The sequence below is a fragment of the Zonotrichia leucophrys genome, chromosome 23 (genome assembly GCF_028769735.1).
Source record: "Zonotrichia leucophrys gambelii isolate GWCS_2022_RI chromosome 23, RI_Zleu_2.0, whole genome shotgun sequence".
In the NCBI taxonomy this organism is placed as follows: domain Eukaryota; kingdom Metazoa; phylum Chordata; class Aves; order Passeriformes; family Passerellidae; genus Zonotrichia; species Zonotrichia leucophrys.
Genome location: NC_088192.1, coordinates 1,174,956 through 1,200,933, shown reverse-complemented (window position 1 = coordinate 1,200,933; position 25,978 = coordinate 1,174,956). Strand labels below are relative to the sequence as shown.

Here is a 25,978-nt window from a genome sequence, read left to right as displayed (position 1 = left end):
TGTTTTTTCTTCTCACCAACTACACAAGGGTTTCTTCCCTCACTCCAGCCCTTGTGATGTTCCTTGCTGTCTGTGCAGGCCTGACTGTTGATTTTGGAAGACTTTCATTAGATGTGCCTTGCAATTAGATTGCTTAATTCAAACAGAGCCTTATCCCAGTGGTGGGTGACCTCTCTGAGTTAACTTTTCATTCTATTTAAATAGAGACCCAGTGCTCAGCTTCTTCTTACCAACTCACCACCCTTTTTTAGTAGGTAATTTTAAAGAAGGTTCACACAGAAAGAGCCAGATTTGTGACTACATTTGCCTGTGAGAATTCCTGATTTGCAGGGTCATTTTAATGTGTGGAGCATGTCCTGACTTCTCAGGTGTAGTGATTTCATCATGGATGTACTCAAAGCAGTGCTGAGATGGCACCAAGGGGTTGAGTTTAATGACACACGCACAGAGGCTACAAGAAAATCTGTTACATGTAGAGATTTAATACAAAACCCCTGCACTGAAAGCCCACACAGATTTACCAGGGCAGAGTCTCTCTGGAGGGTGAACATGCAGTGCACACACGTGTGAGCACACACACACACACACACACACACCAGAATTGTTCTATAACTGCCAAACCACTGAAATACTGCTAAAATAAACACAGAGACACCAAAAGGCATCTGAAGGAGTTAAATTCCTTTCAGATTCAAGGAGACAATTCATTCATTTACGCTTTTTTGTGGCAATCCCAGCTGGGATTTCCTGCTCTGTTCCTATTGGGATCTCCCCGTGTTTGTAGACACTGATGGTGACCTGCCCTGTTTCAGAGCCATATTTATTCTTGACATAGATGCTGTATTTTCCTGTGTCTTCATTGCAGACCCTCTCTATGGTGATTGTGACCATTGAGCCCTTCACATCCATCTTGTATCTGTCCTTAAACTCGATGACCTTCTCGTTTTTGAACCAGGTGATCTCTGGGTAGGGGTCTCCAGACACACAACAAGTTAAGCACAGGGTCTGTGGTGAAACAGAGAACAAAAATGGATTGTGGAGCTGTAAATGTGCAAGGAAATTCAGTGCATAGAACAGAAATGGATTATGGAGCTGTGAATGTGCAGGGAAATTCAGTTCATAGAACAGAAATGGATTGTGGAGCTGTAAATGTGCAGGGAAATTCAGTTCATAGAACAGAAATGGATTGTGGAGCTGTAAATGTGCAGGGAATTCAGTTCATAGAACAGAAATGGATTGTGGAGCTGTGAATGTGCAGGGAATTCAGTTCATAGAACAGAAATGGATTGTGGAGCTGTGAATGTGCAGGGAATTCAGTTCATAGAACAGAAATGGATTGTGGAGCTGTGAATGTGCAGGGAAATTCAGTTCATAGAATCAGCATCATTTAGGTTGGAAAAAACCTTTAAAATTGAGGCCAGCTCTTAACCCAGCCCTGCCAAGGCCACCACTGAACCTCATCCCCAAGTGCCACATCCACACATCATTTAAATTGAGAGCAATAAAAATCAGTTCTCACATTTTCATTGGTGACATTCCAACACTGATATCTGATATTCCTTTTCCTGATTTCCTGCAGTGCAATCAGGATTAACCTGAATTCACTGGGCCTGACTCAGATTTGTCTCACTGGTGTTTTATAGCTGCCTGTGCTGTCAGGTGGCACTGAGACAGGCACAGGGGGAGTTTGCAGTTATTTGCAGGGGGTTTGTGCTGCCTGAGCAAAGGGAAATGTGACTCAGGAATGGAAGAAGGGAGTTGGGCTGGTGGGAGAATCAGGCCCTGCACCTCAAGGCCTTCAGAGTCCAATCCTGTGAGATGGGGGCACAACAGAAGGGTCTGGCAGTGAGGGTGACCCAGGAGGGCAGCATCTCTCAGAAAAGCTGCTGGCAATGCCCAGGAGGGTAAAAAAGGATCTTTCCTCCCCCTCAGTGATCCCTCTGTGCCTGTGCAAGGAATTCATGGAGTTACTCAATATCACCTTGTCCTCCATGATGGTGGCAACATCTGGCAGACCTTGAACGACTCTGGCACGACCTGGGAATGAACAAATAGAACATTTTAGTTTTTCTAATCAGCAAACCTGGCTGTGTTTCACCGAAGGGAAGAGATTGGTTTACTTACGCTTCTCTGCTATTGCTGCTTCCCTGAAAGGGAGAGAAAATGTGGTTTTATTTATTAGCCATTATATGAACCATTTACAGTGTGAGACTCAAAATAGATTTAGCTGTGAAAATATTTAGGCAGGAACTTACTTCAGCCTCTTGTGCTCAGCCAGGGCATCTTCAAAAGCTGCAAGAATGAAAGGTTTTAGGGAAAGTTGCCGTTAGTTTTGTTTGATTTATTAGATTTAGCATTATGCTATTGTTACAGTGCTGAGATTACATGGATAATTTAATTATCCCATAGATGGTATCTGAATGAAAGGTTTTGGGGAAGTTGCCTTTAGTTTTGTTTGATTCATTAGATTTAGCATTATGTTATTGTTACAGTGCTGAGATTACATGGATAATTTAATTATCCCATAGATGGTATATACCCCTGCCTTGAGCAATCACAGCTCTGTTTGTGTACTGAAATAAATGGGGCTGAGTTCTCTCTTCCCAAAGAGAAATTTAGAGGAGGATAAAAACCTCCAACAGTTTGGAAAAGCTTCTGTAAACCTGGAAGTTCTCCTTTCCAAGATGCCTCCTGTGAGATTTGTTGTCCAGGGAAGGAATTGGACACATCCTTTCCCCAGCAGTGCCAAGGCTCCCGAAAGGCTTCGCTCCTTTCCCCTCTCCTCGAGTTTCTGTGGGTTTTTCCCTGTCCCCCTCAGCCCAATTCAGGGATTGCAGATGGAGATCAGCCCCAGCTCCAGGAGGGAGAGAGCAATCCCTCTCCTGGAAAGCAGCTCAGGGGTGCCCCAGTGTAGTAAACCCCTCAGGTTTAGCCAGGGCCCCTTGGAGAATAGAATGCTGACACAGCGGCAAAGAAGTTTCCTGTCTCCAGGGACATCCGCCTTGTACCTTTCCCTATAGCTATCACAGGAGCCTTAGATGGTCACTGGGGTGAGAGAAGGACAAGAATCTTGTTCCTTCATCAGAAGGCTTGATTTATTGATATATATCATACATTATAGGGATCTCCTTGTACTTATCCTATAGCTATACAGAGCTTAACAGTCATGGGTGAGAGAAGGACAGAATTGTTCCTTGATCAAGGCTTGATTTATGATAATATATCATCATTATAACTAACTGAAAGAATAAAGAGAGAGTTGCAGAGAGCAGCTATGCTAAGAATAGAATAGAAGGAATGAATAACAAAGTTCTGTGTGCAGGGAATCTGTCCCTGAGCTGCTCCTGTGATTGACCTTTAATGGGTTAGGGTTAGGGTTTAATGGTACACATGGAAGATGAGCCAATCACAGGAGAACCTGCTACACAACAATTGATAACAATTGTTTACATTCTTCTTCTGGGGCTCTGCTTCCCAGAAGATGGACAAATGTGAAAGAAAGGATTTCTATGAAAAAATGTCTGCGACATATAGCCATGTAAGGCAATATTGTGTTAAACCCTACCATTGGTCACTTATGGTCACTCTAACACCTTTGCCATTGGTCAGGATTGGATCCAGGCCAAGGGTATAAAGTAGCACACTGTACCCCTACTAACTGGGAAGAAGAAGAGCTGAGACCCTTCAGGGACCCTCCAATAAAGCCATACTCGTGGAACAGCCAGCGTCTTCTGCTTCTCCTCTCTCTACCGTCTGCTGGAGCCTTAGGCCAAGGGAAAAGCTACCTAGCAAGCAAAGCTGAAATCACAAGAGCTGCCTGATCACTAAGAGCTGAATATTCCCTGCTTGCTAGGGGCTGACCCGCGGCCTTGGTCTGAGAGCGAGCTGGCTTCTGGCACCCAGTCCCCTTGGGGCTGAGCTCTGGAGCTGGAACAGCTTGCATAGGATAAGACCAAGCAAGGCTCATTTACCCCAGCTCACCTTGCCCTGCCAGGTCTGCAGTCAGCCTGTGGGAGCTGCTGCCATCGAAGATCTCCAGGGTGTATTTGCCCTTGTCGGCCTCGCCGGGCTCCAGGATGTGCAGCCAGAGCTGGTCCATGGTGCTCCCAGCTCTCGTCCTGTCCCGGCTCTCCAGCTGCTTCTCCCTGAGGGAGCAGTGATGGCACTTCTGTCATTTCAGCAGAGCTGGGAAATCACATTTTCTAGTGGGAGTCAGGATTCATTTCGTGGAGAGAGGAAATCCATGGGGCTGCCCTTGGAGGCAGTTTGCCAGAGCTTCATAAACTCTACAAAAGACCTCCTGGTTGTTATTTAAGGGATTGAATCCCATTGAGATGTTGAATATTTGTAAGTATTTAGCCCTTGAATGTTATTAAAAGTTCACCTCCTTATCTACATGTGTAGGTGGTATCTAATAAAACACCAGCTCTCTATTTAGGAGGACATTATAAGGCTAAATTATTCAGTGTTTGGGAAGAATTTTGTAATTTTGGGAATATTTTTTATTCAGAGTGGGGGAAGAGAGTGGTTTAGGAAAACATGAAGTAGTAAAAATAAAGTGTTTGAAAAAGTTCTGTCTGTAACCAAGGAGGCTGTAACTGAGCAGTACCATAAGTGCAGCATCATTATTATTCTAGGAAAGATGATCACTTATAAATATTTCTGCAGTGCTACCATAAAAATAACATGACTTTCCACTCTGGAATTCCCAGACTTGTTCCAGGATGGGAGTGAATTGTGGATTTCAGCCCTTACTCAGACAAATCCAGAAAAATGTATGGGCTCAGGCCCAAATGTTTAAATTTGGATAAACAGTTAGAAGGAACAGTGCTCCAGGAACTTTGCAAATATTTTTGGGGACTTACTTGTGGTACCAGGTGGTTTTCATGTAGTCTGTGTAGTACTTGACTTCAGTGTAGATTTTGATGCCCTCCTCAGTGGGCTGGATTTTCAGAGGTGTGGCAGAAAGAGCTGGTGGTGTAAAATAAAGACCGGAATGGAGGAGGAATTCCCAGATTTCCCTGTTCCAGGACAAAATCCCAGCCAGAGGAGCAGGGAGGGTGGTGCTGGTGCTGTGCCCTCCCACCTCTCCCCTCACATACCACTGATCCTGCACAGCTCCTTCAGAAGCTCCTCAAAGGCTGAAAGACAAAGATTGAAGTGTCTATAAATACAAATCACAGCAAACCACCTCCAATCTGCCCCTGAATTTCACTGTGCTAGGATGGTTTATAGCCATGGGTTATTTGCTGTCTTTTTCTGTGGCACAGCTCACTGGGAATGGAGTTTTTGCCTCTGATTCATTTGTTTCCAGATGCTGGGCATTTCTTACTAAATTTAGATGCTCCTATCTTCCTTCCCACTCAGCATGTGCCTCCCAGACAGGAGATTTATGTCCCAGGTTCACATGATGGATTCCAGATGTCGGGGCAGCATTTAATCTGGGGCAGCAGAACCTCCTGATGGATTCTGGGTTGGAGTGACTGAAACATCCCTGAGCTTTTATCTGTGGGGCTTGGCAGAATTTATAAAGCAGCCCTGGCTGGAGAAATGACTGCAGGTGGAGCAGGAAACTCTTTAAATTCAACCAGTAATATTTTAGTGTGGGTTTGAACTCCTATAAAAGCACTTAGGACATGTAGGTTTTGTAGGAAGTGAGGATATTTGGGTTTAAATCCCAAAAGGGGTGTGAATGTGATCCAAAGTTCTCTCACCTCCTTTTGTGAGGTCCAGCTGGGTGGAGTCCTCTCCTCGGTTATCTGAAACCACTGCTTTGTACAGGCCCTCATCTGCTTTGGTTACCTACCAAATACGTGTGTGCATGTGTAATGTTGATTAAAATAACCCAAACAAGCCCCAAAACAAACAACACTCCTCCCAGAGAAATCTCCCCTATCACTGAAACAGGATTTGGGAAAGGGGAAAAGCTGAGGTTCATTCCTTCCCAATGAGTTTGGTAGAACTGAGCAGAAATGAGGGGGAAAAGGGGGAAATTTGCCTCAAAACCTCCTGTGAAAGGATAGGAGCAGGATTTGGAAAAGGGGAAAAGCTGAGATTCATTCCTTCCCAATGAGTTTGGTTGGACTGAGCAGAAATGAGGGGGAAAAATGATAAATTTGTTCCAAAGCTCCTGTGAAAGGATAGGGGGGTCTGGTTCAGAAGCTGTTGGGTTTGGGGTTCAGTAGCTCAGCTTGTGCCTCAGTCTCTGTGTGAAACCAGCTCTTTTCAGCCTCTCAGGATGTGTTAAACTTTGCACAGCCACCCACTGTTAAAAACATCTTATTTCTTATTAGGATCTTCAATCACAGCCTGGTTGGGCTGGAAGGGACCTTAAAGATTGTTTAGTTCCAACCCCCTGCCATGAACTCCACTAGAACTCAGATTCAGAACCTGACTGCAACATTAAAAGTTTCTCCTCTTTTGCTTTTCTCAGTGTTTCTGTCACTCAGTGGGCACTACCCAGAACCCACATGGAATATGAATAAGATCAGCCCTTTTTTTTTTGTTTTTTTGCCATTTTCCTGTGGACCTCTGAGCTGTTTGATGTTTCACCTTTGGGATCTGCAGAGTTCCCATCCCAGTCTGTGGATCAAACACTCCACCAGCTCGTGCCTTGTGATTGAAGAACCACTGGAAGCTGGTGTCCTTCCTCAGGTTTGTTGCCTGTTTGAAGTCAACATTTAGAAGTCAAAATCCGTTTGATTCCTTAATTCTTGGATGTCCCAATATGAATCATCACTTACATTACTCCAGAATCTGAGAATTTCCCTTCTTTGTTAAAATTTCTGCCCAAAAGAAACCATTTCCTTAAAAATGCAGCAAAGCATTTGCACTGCTCATATCCTCTGAAAATTGCACCTAAAATTGATGCTGAAGGAATTCTGTTACCTTGCAGGTGAGGAGCACTTCACAGCTCTCCAAAACTTTCCATGTCAGGTTCTCTATGAAATGTGGACCTGGAAAAGAAATGAAACCTCGAGTTTCCTGCGGGAATGCTTCCATCTAGTGCTGGATTCCCGCAGTGCACCTGGAATTCCCGAGGGAACAGGGAACAGGGAGGGGAACTGAAATAAATTACTTGAGATCCTTTCATCCCATACTGGGCAGCCGAGAAGGAGACTGGATTTATAACGTGCTGTCACAGTCACTAACAAGTGAATATTTTTATCCTCACTAGCAGGGTATCACCTTTCCAATTGTAGTATTTTTGCAATGAACTTGTTTTATAAACTTCTTTATTCACCAACATAAGGTGGGAGGTGAAAGTGGAATGAATGGATCTTTACAAACTTAGCTAAAAATCCTGGTTTTTACAAGTGGATCTTAATTACAGAATGTATATTCAGGTTGGACAATTTTCAGGGTTTGAAAGTGTTCAGTGCCACAGCACTGATGCAGAAGATCTCCACTGATAAATCTGCCTAGCCTGGCTAAAACTAGTTCATTATTTGATTTTTAAGGGCAGGGCAAAGTATCTGAAAACAAGGAGTCTTATCCTAGTGTCACCTCAGCTCGAATACTGTGTTTGAAAAGATGATGGAGTGAAATAAATCCATTTGGCTTTTGCCATCCTGGCCTCATTCTGACAAGTCCTTGGCCTTTGGCTGACCTTACCCTGCTTTTTCTTCCATTGTCGCCGTTTTGCTTCAGCTTCTTCTGCCACTTTAGCAAAAGCTATGGAACAGCAAAGGACAAAGTTAACAACCCCCCATTATTGGATATTTCCTCTTCAATAGAGATATTTCCTCCTTGTCTTTATTACCTTTAGTGCAGTGGACCTGCTGCTGAATACACTGAATTTCCAGCCTGATCCTGCCCTGAGCTAAATGACTGCACACTCCCCACCCTGCTGCCAAGGCACAGTTCACCACTGCAAGCTAATATGTAAAACATTTGGAAGCAAGAACTAAGCATTCCACTTCAGCAGACTGCTTTTATCATCAAGCACCTATTTATAAGACTAAAAGCTTTAATTTATGGTAAAGAGAGATTCAGATCATTTTTTAAATGATTCCTGGACTTTAAATCTGGGATAAATTTGCTCTCCCCATTCCCAGTGTGCCATTAGAGCTGTTGGAAATGCTTTGGGGCCTTAAGTGCCTCACAAAGTTTCCACTGAGCATGGCAGTCTGTATTTGATCCTGAATTTCACTTACTTTCATCTATGAGAGCAAGGGTGAATTGATTTTTGGCTTTCCCATCTTTGAGCTGGGCCGTGTACATCCCTTTGTCATCAGCACAGAAATCCTGGATTATCAGTTCCACGAGGCCTTTCTCTTTGACAAAGTTGATTTTGTGTGTCTGTGTCAAACAGAGGAGAAACTGAAGAGGTTTCCACAGTAGAGCTGCTCCTGGCACAGCAGATATTGCAGTTATTTTGTACCTGTGTCCTTATAAACTCCCCTCATTTTACAGGATGAGGAAGACATCCTTCCCTCATGGGTATTACAGAGCTGCAACCAGAGTGGCTGTGATTTCCAGTGGCATGGAGGTGCTGCACTTGTTATAATCTGGGATGTGTAGTTCCATCCTTGGCCAGGGTGGGGAATATTTCCCCCTCTAGCTGAGGTGCAGGTACCACTGAGCTCCTGAACACAAACATCATCTCTGCCTCACTGCCTGTTTGCTCTGAGCAAATATTGTCCTTGCAACGAGCCTGGTAAATGTGCAGATCCCTGTCAGCTCTCCAGTGGAGAGGAGACAGATTTTAGAAGAGATAAAGCCTTGGATAAACTTGTTACATGTTGATTTAACTCCCCAACAGGGCACTGACAGCTCTGAACTGCTCTGGCCTGGCCCTGTCCTTTGTTCTGGGGGTCCTGGTTGTTATCTGGGCATTGCTGCTCTGCGCTGAGCTGACAGCCCATGATTTATATTTGTGCTTCATTCTCAACTGTTCTCCCCTCTGGTCCTCTCATTCCAAGTATTTTTTACATGTTCTAATATTAATTTGATATGGGAGGACAAGGAGGAGGCCTGAACATTTTTGTGGATGTTTGAGGAGGTTGGAGGGTGCTGTAACACACAGGGCTATTTCCAGTGCTTTGGACTGAGAAATAAATCTCTTCCATCTGCTCTTAGAATTCATGAGATTTGCCTGTATTCAGCTCCAAATCCCCATCAGAAATTCAGAAAACTGGGAATGTGCCATGTTCAGAGTGGGGAAGATGAAATGCAGAACAAAACCTACTGGGGTGCTGGTGAGCTCCTTGTCATTGAAGATCAGGTGCAGCTCCGCGTTCGGGGACAGCGTCTCCACCTGCAGCCACAGCCTCACTTCCCCTTTCTCCAGCACGTCGACGTTCCAGCCAGATATCAGCTTGATCACTGGCGGCAGAGAGAAGCCCAGGGCAATGCCAGGCACAGCACAGGCTCTGGCCCAGCCAGGCCTCTGCTGCCTTCCCTTTTCCCAGGCTGGCCCCTGCTCGTGGCTTTTTGCTGCTTCAACTTACGTGGGTTCCTGATTTCGTGGCTGCGTTTCAGTAACTTGTCCAGATCTGCAATGCAGAGAGTTAAAAGTCAACACTCAGCCAAATTGTATCAAGTTAATTTAATTTGTTGATGAACATTACATCAAAGAGAAGGTAAAACATTCAGTAATGGGGAGGACTAGAAAAGGTGGTGAAGGGAATTGTTGGTTATATCTGAATAAAACATCGGTTGGATCAATTCAGGGAGCTATAAATCATTGTCACAGTGTAGCCAAATGTGAAATCTGAACTGCAGTGGAAAAATGACTTTGCAGGAATCTTTCCTTAGGGGATTGTAAAAGAAACTGCCCTTGAGCCTTCAAGGAATGGGAAACATCTTTTTAGTGATACCATGAAGTGACATCAGTCACTCGCTATTCTTCTGCAGGAAAATTTCCTCTCAACATCTAAGATTAGAAAATGAGGGCACATTAGGTTTTTTTTGGCAATGATCAGTTTTTACCTTCTTTTGTTAACGTGCAGCTGGCAGAGATATCATCATCTACATCTGTGACCTCCACTGAATACACACCCAGGTCCTTCTCTGAGGGCTCTTTCAGTATCAGCTTTGATCTAGAAGTAAAAAGAATAATAGCAAAAATTACATATTTTCCTCAGAAATGATGTCTCCTGGGACAGAACTTGATGCACCCAGAACAGGAAATGTAGAACTCATTGGAATTTATAAATGACTCTGAGTAGCCAATGTATAAAGATACTGGGAACAGGATGGCAGCTGCTCCCAGATTGCACTGCCCAGCCCATTGCATGGACTCCAGGGCTGGCAGTCAGGGAAAGGACAGGGAAACATTTGGCTGCAGGTTTTCCTTGGTGTTTAATGTGTTCTTTACTCACCAGTTCATTTTCTCAGTGTGCATTCGATACTCACCTATTGCCTTCCTCTTCAATCTGGACTCGGTCAGGATCTGGAGGTCCCTCATAGTCCTTTGACCAGATAAATTCAGAGGAGTCATTCTTTTCAGGAGCTTCAAAGGCCATGTAAATGAAACCCTCTTCATCCACCCTGACTTCAATTTCATTTGTGCCTGGATGTGTGAAAAACCCACCAAACATTCCTTACCAAAGCAGACCAGGGCTGAGCTTCTGCACATCTAACTCAAAAAACAACCACAGAGCACAGTTAGAGCTAATTCATTTGGGCAGCTTCATTTGTTCATCTTTGTTTTACTGAGAGTGTTTCTTGCTGAGAAACAAGTAGCTGATGCATCACAAAGCACATTTTCACCCAGACCATGCATTTATTTACAGACTGGCCCAGTCTCATGGCTTTTAGCTTCATACCAGGTTTGGTTTTAGCCACCACAGGGTCTGAGGGGAGTGAGGGGGGTCCAACTCCAGCCTTGTTCAGCGCTCGTACTCGGAAAATGTAGCACTTGCCCGTTTCCAGGTCTGACACCTGCAGGGAACACAGGCAGGAATTAATGTCAGAGCAGGACAGGCAGCACCTGGACACTCAGGGCAGGTACACACCTTCATGTGGGTGGTGCCTGTGGGCTGCTTGTTTATCTGCTTCCACTCTTCTGAGCCTTCTTCACACAGCTCTATGAGGTACCCTGTGAGCGGCCCTGCCCCCAGGTACAGAGGAGCTTCCCAGTGCAGCTGCAGGGAGCAGTCCCTCACCTCAGTGCACCTGACATCGTGAGGAGGGCCTGGCACAGAGGGAACAGGGCAGCTGCAGTTGGGCTGGGGTCACAGAGCACACTTTGGGGTAGTGGGTCTGTAGGGGATGGTTTCTATGGCAGTTAGGGGTAGGTTTATGAAATAGCATCACCAGCTGCTTTAATGCTATTTGCTGTGGTGTAAAGAAAAGGATTTAGAGTTTAGATCCTGATTCTTCATTCTCTGGAAACAATGTTATTAAAAATACCTGGGTGCTCTATCTGTGTAATGTAGGAATAACACCCTGCATCAGAACACCCCTGGGAGTGTTTTGTGCTTTTCTGTCCTGGGAGCAACCATTTGTATGGCAGAAACCCCTTGGAAGAGTGAGGAGATAACAAACGAACTCAGCTGGTGCCACTTTCCTGGATGGTTTTCCATGAGGGATACCTGGCTCTGGCATTGTCCATTCCTCACATCTGAACAGGTCACTGGGCTCAGACACTGCCCCAACTCCAGCCCTGTTCATGGCACGGGCACGGAACTGGTACAGGTGCCCCTCCTGCAGGCTGCCGACCTGGGGGTGCAGAAGGACAGACATGGTCAGGTCAGCAGGGCACTGCAGAGCAGCCAAAGCCCAGCTCAGCCCTGGTGCAGCTGTTCCCAGCTGTGCCCCGATGGATACCGTGCAAACGCGCCGAGGAATCGGCCGAGCGTTGACTTGGTGCCAGTCGGGCTCACAGGGCTCGTGCTGGTCCAGGAAATATCCCAGGATCTTTGTTCCTCCCTTGTGCTTCGGGGCTTTCCAGCCAATGGTCATCTCAGCCTTGCCACAGTGCAGCAGCACAAAGTCACGAGGGGCCGAGGGACAGGCTGGGCACGGAGGGACAGACAGAACGGCAGGGACAGACAGAACAGCAGGGACAGACGGAACAGCAGGGACAGACAGAATGGCAGGGACAGACAGAACGGCAGGGACAGACGGAACAGCAGGGACAGACAGAACGGCAGGGACAGACAGAACAGCAGGGGACAGACAGAACAGCAGGGACAGACAGAACAGCAGGGACAGACGGAACAGCAGGGACAGACAGAACAGCAGGGACAGACAGAACGGCAGGGACAGACAGAACGGCAGGGACAGACAGAACGGCAGGGACAGACAGAACGGCAGGGACAGACGGAACAGCAGGGACAGACAGAACAGCAGGGGACAGACAGAACAGCAGGGACAGACAGAACGGCAGGGACAGACAGAACAGCAGGGACAGACAGAACGGCAGGGACAGACAGAACAGCAGGGACAGACAGAACAGCAGGGACAGACAGAACGGCAGGGACAGACAGAACAGCAGGGACAGACAGAACAGCAGTGTCAGCACAACGTCCACATTCTCTTCTGGAGTCACAGCAAAAGCCTTGCATGTGCCTATGGGGGTCCCTTGCCTGGTGCTTTAGGGTTTGTGTGGCAGAAAAGGTGGCAGCAGTGGGATGATAAAATGGGAACATGGAGGGTTAGGTCCTGGATGGTGTGATTGTAGGATTTTGTAATTTCCCTGAGAAATATCGCAAAACTGAGCACTTTAAATGGTCACTTGTACCCAGAGCCAAATTAACACCACAAATGTAACACACTGCTAGGCCAAAATGCTAATTAATTAACTCTGTCCACGCTTGGCAAGTGTAATTGATGGCAGAAGCTGCAGGGTACAGGAAAATGAGTTCCCTTTTGTTTTGTTTCTCGGCCACTGTCACCATAGCAGGCAGTGGTGGCTGTGCCTGACAGATGGGCTTGGAGGGGTTTCATTTGGTCACTACTCACCAATTGCTGGCCTGACAACGATGGGATCTGTCTCTGGTGAGCTCTCACTCAGTCCTGCATCACTGACAGATTTCACACAGAACACATATTCCTTTCCAGGCTGCAGCCCAGGAACAGTAAACCTGGGAGAGCAAATGAAATGTTTGTGTTTGCCTGTGCACAGGTAAACAGTGCTGGAGCAGACATCAACACACTTTAATAAGGTTTAGTTCTTGCAAAATCATTATTTGTCATTACAAATTAATGTGTCACATGAAATGGCTGCAGATAACTCACAGTGGGTATGGATCAGATGGAGATGAATCACCATGGGCAGGGAGATAAACAGGACTTTTTAATGGACTTTTTCTGCTTGACATGTGACCCCCATAGCTGGAGAGTGACTGTAAATTGTGTGTGATTGAAAACAGTAGAAAACAGGCAAACCCATGGAATGTGGTTCTGCTGGTGGCCCAGGCTCAGTGGGGCTGTGGAACCCATGGAGAGCCCCAGGCTCAGTGGGGCTGTGGAACCCATGGAGAGCCCCAGGCTCAGTGGGGCTGTAGAACCCAGCCCATGGAGAGCCCCAGGCTCAGTGGGGCTGGACAGCCCAGCCCATGGAGGGCCCCAGGCTCAGTGGGGTGTGGAACCATGAGCCGGCTGGCTTGGAACCATGAGAGCTCAGCTCAGTGGATGGACAGCCATGGAGAGCCCCAGGCTCAGTGGGGCTGTGGAACCCAGCCCATGGAGAGCCCCAGGCTCAGTGGGGCTGTGGAACCCATGGAGAGCCCCAGGCTCAGTGGGGCTGTGGACCTGGAGGGCCCAAGTCGTGGGTAGACCATGGAGAGCCCCAGGCTCAGTGGGTGTAGAACCCATGGAGTCCCAGCTAGGCTGTGAACCCATGGGCCAAGGCTCAGTGGGGCTGTGGAACCCATGGAGAGCCCCAGGCTCAGTGGGGCTGCACAGCCCATGGAGAGCCCCAGGCTCAGTGGGGCTGTGGAACCCATGGAGAGCCCCAGGCTCAGTGGGGCTGTGGAACCCATGGAGAGCCCCAGGCTCAGTGGGGCTGCACAGCCCATGGAGAGCCCCAGGCTCAGTGGGTTGGACCATGGGAGCCCCAGGCTCAGTGGGGCTGTGGACCAGAGACCCCAGGCTCAGTGGCTGTGGACCATCACAGAGAGCACACAGCCTTGGCTCAGGCCTGCAGCAATCCTGAATCCCCCCCGAGGCCCTGCTGTTGCTGTGCCTGCCAGCCTGTGCGTGGGGACTGAAGGAAGGTCTTTTTTTATCTGAAACACGACTCCAGGCAGAAGCAGAGGAATCCAGGCCGGGCCCCTGGCCTCCCTCGGCAGAGCAGAGCTGCACTCACTCGCTCCCTGTCACTGGTTTGTTGTTGACTGTTTGCCACTGCTCCGTGCCCGTCTCCCGGCAGTAGATGTAATACCCAAGGGGCTCTGGGCCATCCTTGGGCTTGTCCCACTGCACAACAACAGATGTCCTGGTGTCTCTGAAGGCCAGAACCTGAGACGGTGGAGATGGAGGAGCTAAAAAAGGAAAGAAACAAAAAACACAGACAAAAGTAGTCAGGGTTAAAATCTGTAATTTAAAAAAGCCCAAACTATTATAAATAAGTTAACCTGTTTGATTTAATCACCTTTTCCACAGTACCATTTTCAAATTGTTGCCCAGGGAAGCTGTGGCTGCCCCATCCCTGGAAGTGCCCAAGGCCAGGTTGGGTGGGGATGGAGGAAGGTCCCTGCCTATGGATGAGCTTTGGGGTCCCTTCCGACCCAAACCATTCTGGGTTCAGTGGAATTAGAGCAAAATGCCATGGACAGGGGTCTACTCTACAGGATCTGTGCTTGGGTTTGCCAGACTTCTTCCTCTCCCACTGATTTCTGCAGCTGCCCCACACAACCTCCTCTGAAGCAGAGGAAAAACAAATCTCATCTGCTGGTTGTCCTTGGCTCCACCCTGAACTGGGACCTGCTCCCCTCTGCATTTCCATCTCTGAACCCTGGAGCAGCTTCAGTGTGGGACAATACACAAATAAAGAGTCAGTGCTCATCCCTCTGCAGAAGAGAAACACCAACATGGGCCTGTGGCCCTCTTTGTGTCAGCTCAGTCTGGGGAGAAAACACCCCAAAGCTCCAGGGAGAGAACACCCCAAAGCTCCAGGGAGAGAACACCCCAAAGCTCCAGGGAGAGAACACCCCAAAGCCAAAGCAGCCGTGCAGAGGCTCTGTCCTGGCTGAGCCCCCAGCCCAGGCTGCTGCAGCCTCCTGTCATTCCTTGCACACTGTCACCTCCCTCACACCACGCTGCAAGCATCCTTGGATTCAACACAGCCTTCAACTGTTCCTGTTTCATTAAATGTAATTCCCCGCTCGCTGCTTGCTCAGATTAACACTGCCCTGACCAACTGCAAACCAATTAAAGGAGGATTTAGGGCTTCAAGAGATTTCCTTATATCAAAGTGCTGCTGTGTAACCATAGACCACGAAGTTTAGAGGGGAGTGTGGGCAGGGCAGGGGATCCCCCTCATTGCTGGCAGCCCATGCCCTGTGCAGGGTTGGTGCAGGAGTTAAAACCATGAGGTTTAGAGGGGCTGCCCTCATTGCTGGCACCCCATGCCCTCTGCAGGGTTGGTGCAGGAGTTAAAACCATGAGGTTTAGAGGGGCTGCCCTCATTGCAGCCCATCCCCTCTGCACAGGGTTAGTGCAGGACACAGCAGAGCAGAGTTAAAACCATGAAGTTTAGAGGGGTTGCCCTCATTGCTGGCAGGGTTGGTGCAGGAGTTAAAATGATGAGGTTTAGAGGGGATGCCCTCATTCCTGGCAGCCCATCCCTCTGCAGGGCCGGTGCAGGAGTTAAAGCCATGAGGTTTAGAGAGAATCCCCCGCATTCCTGTCAGCCCATTCCCCTGCAGGGTTAATACAGGTGTTCAAACCATGAAGTTCAGAGAGAATCCCCATTCCTGTCAGCCCATCCCTCTGCAGGGTTAATACAAGTGTTCAAACCATGAAGTTTAGAGGAGATTCCCCCATTCCTGTCAGCCCATCCCTCTGCAGGGTTAATACAGGTGTTCAAACCATGAGGTTTAGAGAGAATCCCCCGCATTCCTGTCAGCCCATTCCCCTGCAGGGTTGGTGCAGGAGTTAAAGCCATGAAGTTTAGAGGAGATTCCCCTATTCCTGAAGTTTAGAGGAGATTCCCCTATTCCTGTCAGCCCATCCCTCTGCAGGGCCGGTGCAGGAGTTAAACCATGAAGTTTAGAGGAGATTCCCCTATTCCCGGCAGTCCATTCCCCTGCAGGGTTAATACAGGTGTTCAAACCATGAAGTTCAGAGAGAATCCCCCCCATTCCTGCAGCCCATCCCTCTGCTGGGTTAATACAGGTGTTCAAGCCATGAAGTTTAGAGGAGATTCCCCTATTCCTGTCAGCCCATCCCTCTGCAGGGTTAATACAGGTGTTCAAACCATGAGGTTTAGAGAGAATCCCCCATTCCCGGCAGCCCACCCCCCTGCAGGGCTGCAGCGGGCACGGCACAGCCGCGTTCCCGTTACCGGGCTGTGTCCCGGCCAGCACGGGCGCGCTGGGCACCGAGGGCTCGCTGATGCCGAACTTGTTGACGGAGCGCACACGGAACCGGAAGGATTTTCCCTTCTCCAGCCCGAAGAGTGCAAATCTTGGGGAATTCGCTGGCGTCTCCAGGTTCACCATCTGCCAGGAGCTGCTGCCCACGAGACACTGTACGGGGAAAGGAGATGATTTACAGCTCCTGAAGTGAGCACAAACCCCTCCTGACCTATGACAAAGCTGCGCTTTGGAGGAAAGGAATTTTAAAAAGCTCCAAACAAAACACAAACCAAAGCCATAAATTATGTATTTCTTGTGGATGTACCCACACTTTTCACCCTTGGCAGCGGAGGGCGCCTTTGCTACAGGAGGTTAGAAGTAAGGATGCATGAAAGGAGATGGGCAGAAGATGCTAATTAACCAACAGAGCGATTAGTGGGGAACAGGACAGTGAGGTATTCTCAGTTCTTCCTGTTACAATTCTGCCACTGTTCTGTGCTGTTAAAATTCCTCATCCATGGCTTGTCAGTCATTAGTCCTTGAGCTGTGTCAGAGTCAGGGCCATGGCTCAGGGCACATGTGGGGCTGGAGGAGGCTGAACCAGCTGGGTTTGAGGCTGGATCTCCCCAGTTCCTAACTGGGAATGGCCTCACCTGTATCAGGTCCCAGCTGAGAAAGAAATGGTTCTGCTCTGCAGCTCCCCTTCTGTGTGATATTGTTATTTTCTTACCTTTTCCACATAGTAATTCAGTGGCTCTCTGCCTCTTGGATCTGGTTCATCCCAGGCCAAAGCCACATAATCCTCTCTGACCTCACTTGCATGAACATTGGTGGGTGGCAAGGGAATTTTAATGTGTCCTATGGGAAGGCAGAAAAGGTTTTAGTGATAATGTGGCAGGAAAGTTAAAGTTCTTTTACAGTGGATTCTGTTCTCCCAGTATAAATTAAGATTCTTCAATATAAAGAAGGAGACAAACACTGGGGAAATTTGAACTCACCCTCCAGGTCATCCTTGGATATTTCTATGGTCCTGCCCTGGTCATATGGGATCACTGCAATGACAAACAGGGCAGAGTTACCCACCCACAGGAGGTGCCAGAACCCAGGGCTGGCTCATTGGTTCTGGGCACAATTACAGACATTTTATGTCACAAACAATGGCACTTTGAGCTGTTTCTGTTCAGAATGCTCCCAAGATGGGCTCAGCAGAGACATTTGTGGGAATGGGGAGGATCTGGACAAGCTGCACTCAGTTACTCCTGCAGCCTCCGGTGGTTCTGAGGGTTTGGTACCAACCTGTCACTCTCTTGTCCCTGCTGGCGTCCTGGGTGGTGACAGGGTCACTGGCCCTTGAGGGGTGGCTGGTGCCAGCCTTGTTGACAGCCCTGACCCGGAACTGGTACGTCTGTCCCTCTGCCAGGCCCAGCACTGGGCACCTGCAGCCCTTGACAGGCTGGGCACTGCACTGCACCCACTGCTCCGAGCCAGCCTCGCACCTGCAGGGACACACAGCCCTCCTTTGTTCCCTTTCCACCACAAATGGGGGTTCCTAGCTCTGAGGTGGTGCCTTACAGACCTTTCAATGAGGTAGCCCAGGATGGGGCTTCCTCCATCGTCACTGGGGGCTACCCAGGACAGGAGCAGGCAGTCTCTGTTCACATCGTGGCACCTCACGCTGAGGGGGGATCCTGGGGCTCCAGCTGTCAGTGCCTCAGCATCTGCAAAACACCACGTGAGGGAGGGAGCTTCTGTTCTTTTCCAGAATTTTCATTGAGGAGATTAATTTTAAGTGTTTAAGGGCCTACCCCTAGAAAACACAATTTTCTAACACTGAAATCATCAGCAAAAATAAAAGTTGGTCATTATGATAATTGTACCCACACACAAAATTAGGAGCTGTGTCCTTGTGTGTGAGGGGGAGAGTTCTTCATGCCAAGGCCCCAGGAAAGGAGATCTGCAGGTACCTCTGACAAACACATAGGTGGTCTGCTCCTTGTATCCGTGCAGCGAGGGGACACGGATGGTGTAGAAGCCCTCGTCCTCCTTGTGAGCACACTGCACTGTCAGAGAGGCCTCACAGCCCTGGCGCCTCAGCTCCCGGCCCTCGGAGTCCTGCAGCAGCTCCCCTGGGCACCAGAGAAGGGGAAGGAAATTCACCTGCATGTGCCTGGGTAGGAGTGGCAAAATTTATTCCCAAATGCCTCAAAAAGCACAGAATGGGATGAGGGATCTCTAAGACATTCCTGGTGTTATTTTTGTGCCTCCAGATTGCAGCTGTGGGCTCTGATCCACAGAAAGACCCAAGCAGAACAGCACAGAGGATCCAGAAGTTTTTCTCACTGGAGGATTTTCAAACTAAGGCTCTTCAAATATTCTTATGAACAGGAATGTCATTACCCCCAAAACATTTCAATGGTATCATCCTTTACACACAAACATTAAATAGTAACATCTGTAGCTTGAGCAGAGCTGAGAACAGCTCAGGAATCCTGGATTTGAATGATTTTCTTTTTCTTTCTGTGACCATTCAATCCCAGCTGTGAATTCCAGCAGGACATTCCCAGAGGTAAATGCACACAAACTCAGCTGTTGCCTACAAACCATCTCTGAACCAGGTGATGCCTCCTTGGTGCTCCAGTAAATCAGAGGAGAAGTGACAGGAGAGGGTGAAAGGCTCCTTTTCTCTTGCAAATAAGGGTTTCAGTGGAAAAGCAAAATCTGCCTCTCTGGCCAGAAGGGACCCTGTGGAATGAAAGTCAGCATGATAAGAGACTTCAGAGCCTTCCTCCTGGAGTATTTTTATTGTCATATATTTAGAGTGAGCCTTGCACTTGTGCAGTCAGGCTGACAGGAAAAGCTCTCAGGGAAAAAATAATCCAAGTGCATCAGGCTATAAAAATAATTAATAATAACATTCATTATTTACTCACTTTTGTATATTTCTGAATCAAATCCTGACTCCTTTCCATAATACTCTATAAGAGAAGAGGAAAACGCATTTAGCAAATCTCATGGAGTGTTTATCTTCTTAATAACACCCAGTGATGCTCAGCAAACTGTTTTTCCTCAAGCCAGCCCTTGATTTGAACCTTTAAAGTGTCACCATGGGCTAAAAGTTCAATTCATTTGACCCTGATGCCCTTCACAAGCCTCTGGGGATGTGTCTGCAGAGAAATTGTTCCATGAATGTTCCAGGAGAAGCAATCCTCAGAGGGGAGGGGAGCAGTCCCACCAGGCCTTTCTGTGCCAGCCACAGCCCCTGTTCATCCCCACCTGCTCTGATCCTAAAGGTCCCACAGGGAATGAGAGCAGCAGGTTATTACTGGCATGGGGTTTTTCCTCAGGCTGCTGCTTGGTGGCCAAGGCAGCTCCTGTTGTGGCCACACTGTGAGAACCTCCTGGTAACCTGTCCTGCATTAGGGCAGGGGCACTTTAGGGGTCTGGGAAAGATGCAATGAAGGTTTTCTGGGCTGGTGTCCCTTTAGAACTGGTAAATGCCTGCTGCATGTTCCCAGCTATGCTGAATTTTGGCACTGTTTAATGAATTAAAAGCCCTGAAAGGTGAGATAATACACTGCTTTTACAGTCCTGGAGTCACAGTCTCCTTGTGACATCTGCATCCCAGACAGGATTCAGGTCAAATTATGGCATGTCAAAATAAGATAACAACACAAGCCATGGCAGAGGGCTCTGTCAGTCCCACTAAAGGGTGGAATTGTCTACAGCCCTGTAAGTCTGTTCTGTCCATGCTTTTTATTACAAAATTGTAATTTAGATAGAAATAGGTGAAATATGAACAGCTAAACTGTGATCCTGTGAGACTGCTCTGCATATTTCCTAAAGCTGGAGATTATTTCCCTTTTTAAGTGCTGGTGGTTTATTTGCTTCCTTCCCCACGTCTGGCTTTGGCTGTGCACACTTTGTATCTGTGGAGTCTGTGCCAGTTATTTTAAGAACAGCACAAATCCAAGAGGAAAATCTTGCATTTGCCCTTGGTAGGTACTGATTTCAGGGAAGAATGTGGCATTCTCTGCAATAATGCCCTGAGAGGTCCCACTGAGAGCCACAGCTCTTGGGGAGCCATTCCTTGCTTATCTTTAGCACACTCTCTGTGAGCCTGTTGAGTTCCACTGTGGGGCTGTTTCATAGAAGAAATAAGCTCCTAAATTTAGTACAATTTTATCCCAGTGAAAGGACAGCTGTGTCCACATGGAATCTGAAAGGAAAACCTTTGGCTGGGCCCAGAGGTGACCAAGGAAGAGAAGCTGTTCTGTCCTTTGCAGAGTGCCTGTGTGTGCCTATCCAATAATGGAAATGTTTGGAAGACCCTGCAGTACTGGGAAGTTGAAACCCAAAGGAATATTTGTACTTACTCCTGACAAGCACTGTAGCAAAGGAATAAGCTTCACCATACGGATTCTTCACCTCCACGCTGTACTCAGCAGAATCTTCCATGGAGCATCTGAAAAAACATTAAATTTCCCCTCCTTCATATTTCACAGGATAAATTCAAAGGGGTTCACCTTTAATCCCAGGGGTGTTTGCTTTTCCTTTCAATTACAAGGATTTCTGGTACTTTGTCATCAATTTTTTCTCTTGAGACCAAGAAGGAAAACATTTTAAGTACTGAAGAAGCAAAAGGCCTGTGGAACACTTGATTGCACTGAAGATTTGCATTTGTCTATCGCTGATAATTCATAGATCAGAACTAATGTTGTTCTGATTACACTGATCCATCCCAAATCACAATTTTGTCTGTTCATGAAGTGCTTAATGTGCATTCCTTACCCTGAAGGAAAAAATGTTGGTGATACATGAAAAGAGGAGCAGAATAAATTAAGCAATTTAATTTTGTTTGGTTTTGTGTAGAGTTTTTAAACCTTGTGAACTGCTGTGGAGATTGGCAAAGGTTTAGCTCAAACACAACAGCCTTAAAGGCAGGCAAGGTCAGATTCCAGAAGAATTACTGGGTTTGTTTATCATCCACAGACTGGGAATTTAGGGCAAGCAGCTCTCACTCAGCTGAAGGAGCAGCTCAGCCAAGGGCACAGCCCTTACCTGCTGATGTGCAGGGTCAGCATCCCAAATTGATTTTTGATCTTGTATTTTCCTGCTGGGGCTCGGCGGGGATCGATGGGGATTCCATTCTTATACCTGGTGGAAAAGAAGGAAATGTGCTGTTAGGGAAGGACCCACATCAAACACCACAGGAAAGAGGAGCAGACACAATTCCCTCTTTTACAGATCTCCCTCTTCAATCCAAACCAGTCTGGCAGTGAAACCCAGAGCCCTCCATGGTCCTGTGTGGCTGCTCAGCCCTGGCTTTGCATCCCCTGCCCTGCAGCTCCTGTGAGTGAGTTCACAGATGTCTCTTCCTTGTGCTCCCAGGGATGTGTGGGAGGTTCAGACTCTCTTTGCTCTCTGAATAATTCAGAGAGGTCGTTCTGGAAGGACACAGGACATGCAGAGCTCCCACAGTGGCAGAGCTGCTGCCCACGAGTCATTAGTAATGCAAATGTTTGCACACTTAAACCTTCCAGAGGAGGAATGGCCAATCACCTCAAACTGATCAAAATACACGGTGCAAATTGGGCTTTTGAGGTGATCTCTCATTTATTTCTGGTATTTATGGAGTGTGCTGCACTCAGGTCCAGTCCTGAGGATGGTTAATATACTAAGGGAGTAAGTGATGGTTGTGTTGTATTTTCCAAACTGCAGAAGCAGCAGCAGTTTGATGCTGAAACTCTCATGATGTCCAAGGCAGCCAGGCCTTGTTGGGACATGTTTGTGGTGATTTAGTGCTGAAAGAGATTCTGCTTTTTGAGACTTAAATCCAAGTCTACCTGTGGGAAAAGCAAACAGGGAGACCTCCATGAACACCAGCCCTGTCCCAGAATGAGCCTTGTAGGAGTGTTCAGGAAACAAGGAAACCTCCATGAGCATCAGCTCTGTTCCAGAAGGATCCCTCAGGAATGTCCAGGGAAACCTCCATGAACATCAGAAGGATCCCTCAGGAATGTCCAGGGAAACCTCCATGAGCATCAGAAGGATCCCTCAGGAATGTCCAGGGAAACCTCCATGAACATCAGAAGGATCCTTCAGGAATGTCCAGGGAAACCTCCATGAACATCAGAAGGATCCCTCAGGAATGTCCAGGGAAACCTCCATGAGCATCAATGCTATCCCAGAAGGATCCTACAGAGATGTCCAGGGAATCCTCCATGAGCATCTGCCCTGTCCCAGAAGGATCCTTCAGGAATGTCCAGGGAAACGTCCGTGAACATCAGAAGGATCCTACAGGAATGTCCAGGGAATCCTCCATGAACATCAGAAGGATCCTTCAGGAATGTCCAGGGAAACCTCCATGAACATCAGAAGGATCCCTCAGGAATGTCCAGGGAATCCTCCATGAACATCAGAAGGATCCTACAGGAATGTCCAGGGAATCCTCCATGAACATCAGAAGGATCCTTCAGGAATGTCCAGGGAAACCTCCATGAACATCAGAAGGATCCCTCAGGAATGTCCAGGGAATTCTCCATGAACATCAGAAAGATCCTTCAGGAATCTCCATGGAATCCTCCATGAACATCAGAAGGATCCTTCAGGAATGTCCAGGGAAACGTCCATGAACATCAGAAGGATCCTACAGGAATGTCCAGGGAAACCTCCATGAACATCAGAAGGATCCTTCAGGAATGTCCAGGGAAACCTCCATGAACATCAGAAGGATCCCTCAGGAATCTCCATGGAATCCTCCATGAACATCAGAAGGATCCCTCAGGAATGTCCAGGGAAACATCCATGAACATCAGAAGGATCCCTCAGGAATGTCCAGGTAAACGTCCATGAGCACCAACCCTGTCCCAGAAGGATCCCTCAGGAATGTCCAGGGAAACGTCCATGAACATCAGAAGGATCCTTCAGGAATGTGCAGGGAATCCTCCATGAACATCAGAAGGATCCCTCAGGAATGTCCAGGGAAACCTCCATGAACATCAGAAGGATCCCTCAGGAATGTCCAGGGAAACCTCCATGAGCATCAATGCTATCCCAGAAGGATCCTACAGAGATGTCCAGGGAATCCTCCATGAGCACCACCCCTGTCCCAGAAGGATCCCTCAGGAATGTCCAGGGAAACGTCCATGAACATCAGAAGGATCCCTCAGGAATGTCCAGGGAAACCTCCATGAGCATCTGCCCCGTCCCAGAATGAGCCTTTAGGAGTGTTCAGGAAACAAGGAAACCTCCATGAGCACCACCCCTGTCCCAGAAGGATCCCTCAGGAATGTCCAGGGAATCCTCCATGAGCACCAACCCTGTCCCAGAAGGATCCCTCAGGAATGTCCAGGGAAACATCCATGAACATCAGAAGGATCTCTCAGGAATGTCCAGGGAATCCTCCATGAGCACCAACCCTGTCCCAGAAGGATCCCTCAGGAATGTCCAGGGAATCCTCCATGAACATCAGAAGGATCCCTCAGGAATGTCCAGGGAAACCTCCATGAACATCAGAAGGATCCCTCAGGAATGTCCAGGGAATCCTCCATGAGCACCAGCCCTGTCCCAGAAGGATCCCACGGCGCTGTCACTGCTCCAGGCCCCCCTGTCCCTGCTGGTCCCACACCTCTGTCCCCTGAGGAGTTTCCTGTGCCCCCTGCAGCTGTCCCTCCCTCCTGGCCAGGGCAGGGCGGTGCTGGCAGTGCCATACCAGGTGGCCTGTGGCACGGGGCTGCCCAGGACGGTGCATGCCAGGGTGACATCCATGTTCTCCCAGACGCCGTGTGCCCGCAGCGGGATCCAGAGCAGGGGCGCCCGCGCCGCGCGCAGCTCCAGCAGCTCCTTCTGCAGGGAGGCCTTGTGCAGGGCCTGGCCAGGAGACACTGCTCAGGGCAGGCCAGGCCAGGGGCAGCTCTCACACCAACCCTCTGACACCAGGGACCTCTGGTAACGTTTCAGGGCCTTTGGTTGGAGGGGTTTTGGGGTTGTCCTGTCACCTGCTTTGGTGCAGGATCACAGCTTTAGCCCTGTTGGCATCTGGTGCCACATTTTGGGGTTGTCCTGTCACCTGCTTTGGTGCAGGATCACAGCTTTAGCCCTGTTGGTATCTGGTACCAGCATATTTTGGGGTTGTCCTAATACCTGCTTTGGTGTAGGATCAGTTTTAACCCTGTTGACATCTGGTGCCAGATTTTGGGGTTCTCCTAACACCTGCTTTGGTGTAGGATCAGTTTTAACCCTGCTGGCCTCTGGTGCCAGATTTTGGGGTTGTCCTATCACCTGCTTTGGTGTAGGATCACAGCTTTAGCCCTGTTGGCATCTGGTGCCAGATTTTGGGGTTCTCCTAACACCTGCTTTGGTGCAGGATCAGTTTTAACCCTGCTGCCCCTGGTGCCAGCAGAGGGGGCTGCTCTGACCTTCCTGCGCAGGCCCTTCCTGTCAGCCCTCACTCGGAGCTGCCTGCAGATCCTGATGAGCTCCTCTTCCATCTTCTCCGTGTCATTCCCAAAGCGAGTCCTCTTCTGCCCCCTCTGTTCCAGCTCCAGGAGCTCAGCTTCCCTTCTCAGATTGTACTCCCTGGAACTGCATGATGATAAAAGCCAGCAAAAGTCAAGATAAAACTTTTTCTCTCTTTTTTAGGGGTGTTTTTTGTTGTTGATAGCACACTTTTTGGTTAGATCAGGAGTGGTAAGGACAGGAACACCAGCTGATGGAGTGTGGGGAGGAATGTCAGGGATTTATTCCCCACAGGAACCAGCACTCCCAGAAGAGATCAGACTGCCATGGGGACTGTTTGGCCACTTCTGGTCCTGGGGAGGAAGCTGGGAAAAGGATCAAAGGGAGGAGAGATGTGGCTGAGGTTTTCTGGGAAAGAGGGAGAGTGTCATCTGTTACTATTCATTTATTAATCTGTCCGTATTTTCCATTTATTCCTTTAAAATCTGGTTTCTCTCACACCCCTACATGTAAGCAGGGCAATGTTCCTCGTCATCACATGGCAGCATCATTTAATTTCCTGCATTTCAGTTGAGTCCTGGTGTTTTTAAAGGAAGAACCTCTGGGTTGAACCTGCTCTTTCTCCTTGCAGCAGAATTAAGTTGGGAGCTGTGACCCTGCTGCAGAGCTGTGGTGTTGCCCACAATGTTATATTGGAGTTACAATAATTCCTCACTTACTTGGCTGTCTCAGAGGTCAAGGCAAGGGCAGCTGCTATCGACAGGTCTGAAAGGCTGAAGGTCTCCTCTTCCTCACTTCCAGGGGCAGGTTCATGGAAAAGAACCCAGATAATGTTCCATCATTTCACAAACTCAGCATTCTACAAATGCATGAATGTGTAGAAAGGGCTGTGTGCACCTGATGGACTCAGCCTGTCCCTGACTCTGGGCTTACCTGGTTTTGAACCTTTTTTTCCTGGTTGTGGAGCTCATTTCCAAGCTCTGTTTCCTCTCCTCCTTCTGCTCCTCCTCTCTGTGGTGGAAGAAGGCTCTGGTTCCCATGGTGGGATG

At 48.2% G+C, this 25,978-nt stretch overlaps 1 protein-coding gene across 1 annotated transcript; it reads right to left on the bottom strand.

The window, feature by feature from the left end:
* Positions 1-427: 427 nt before the first annotated feature.
* Positions 428-25,978, bottom strand: MYOM3 (myomesin 3). The gene is made up of 36 exons (XM_064731469.1): positions 25,863-25,978; positions 25,649-25,723; positions 24,890-25,055; positions 24,184-24,341; positions 21,531-21,626; positions 20,846-20,934; positions 19,403-19,447; positions 19,074-19,214; positions 18,437-18,598; positions 18,049-18,190; positions 17,769-17,968; positions 17,471-17,524; positions 17,203-17,330; positions 16,460-16,643; positions 14,261-14,435; positions 12,913-13,034; positions 11,776-11,963; positions 11,541-11,667; positions 10,962-11,140; positions 10,773-10,887; positions 10,360-10,516; positions 9,934-10,043; positions 9,453-9,497; positions 9,191-9,327; positions 8,157-8,301; positions 7,615-7,674; positions 6,889-6,956; positions 6,553-6,663; positions 5,715-5,802; positions 5,103-5,141; positions 4,866-4,971; positions 3,982-4,145; positions 2,256-2,292; positions 2,125-2,147; positions 1,982-2,037; positions 428-1,005 (listed from the first exon to the last, which is right to left on the bottom strand). Exons 1-36 carry the CDS (start codon positions 25,967-25,969, stop codon positions 709-711), a joined length of 4,296 nt encoding a protein of 1,431 aa, XP_064587539.1. The 5' UTR covers positions 25,970-25,978; the 3' UTR covers positions 428-708.

Bases quoted from the DNA above. Each gene is read 5' to 3' on its own strand.
- MYOM3 (XM_064731469.1), bottom strand. From the start codon at position 25,969: ATGGGAACCAGAGCCTTCTTCCACCACAGAGAGGAGGAGCAGAAGGAG. The intron at 8,302-9,190 runs GTAGGTTTTGTT...TGTTTGACACAG, and splicing joins AGGAGCTCACCAGCACCCCA to ACACACAAAATCAACTTTGT. The intron at 2,148-2,255 runs GTAAGTTCCTGC...TCTCCCTTTCAG, and splicing joins GCTGAGCACAAGAGGCTGAA to GGAAGCAGCAATAGCAGAGA.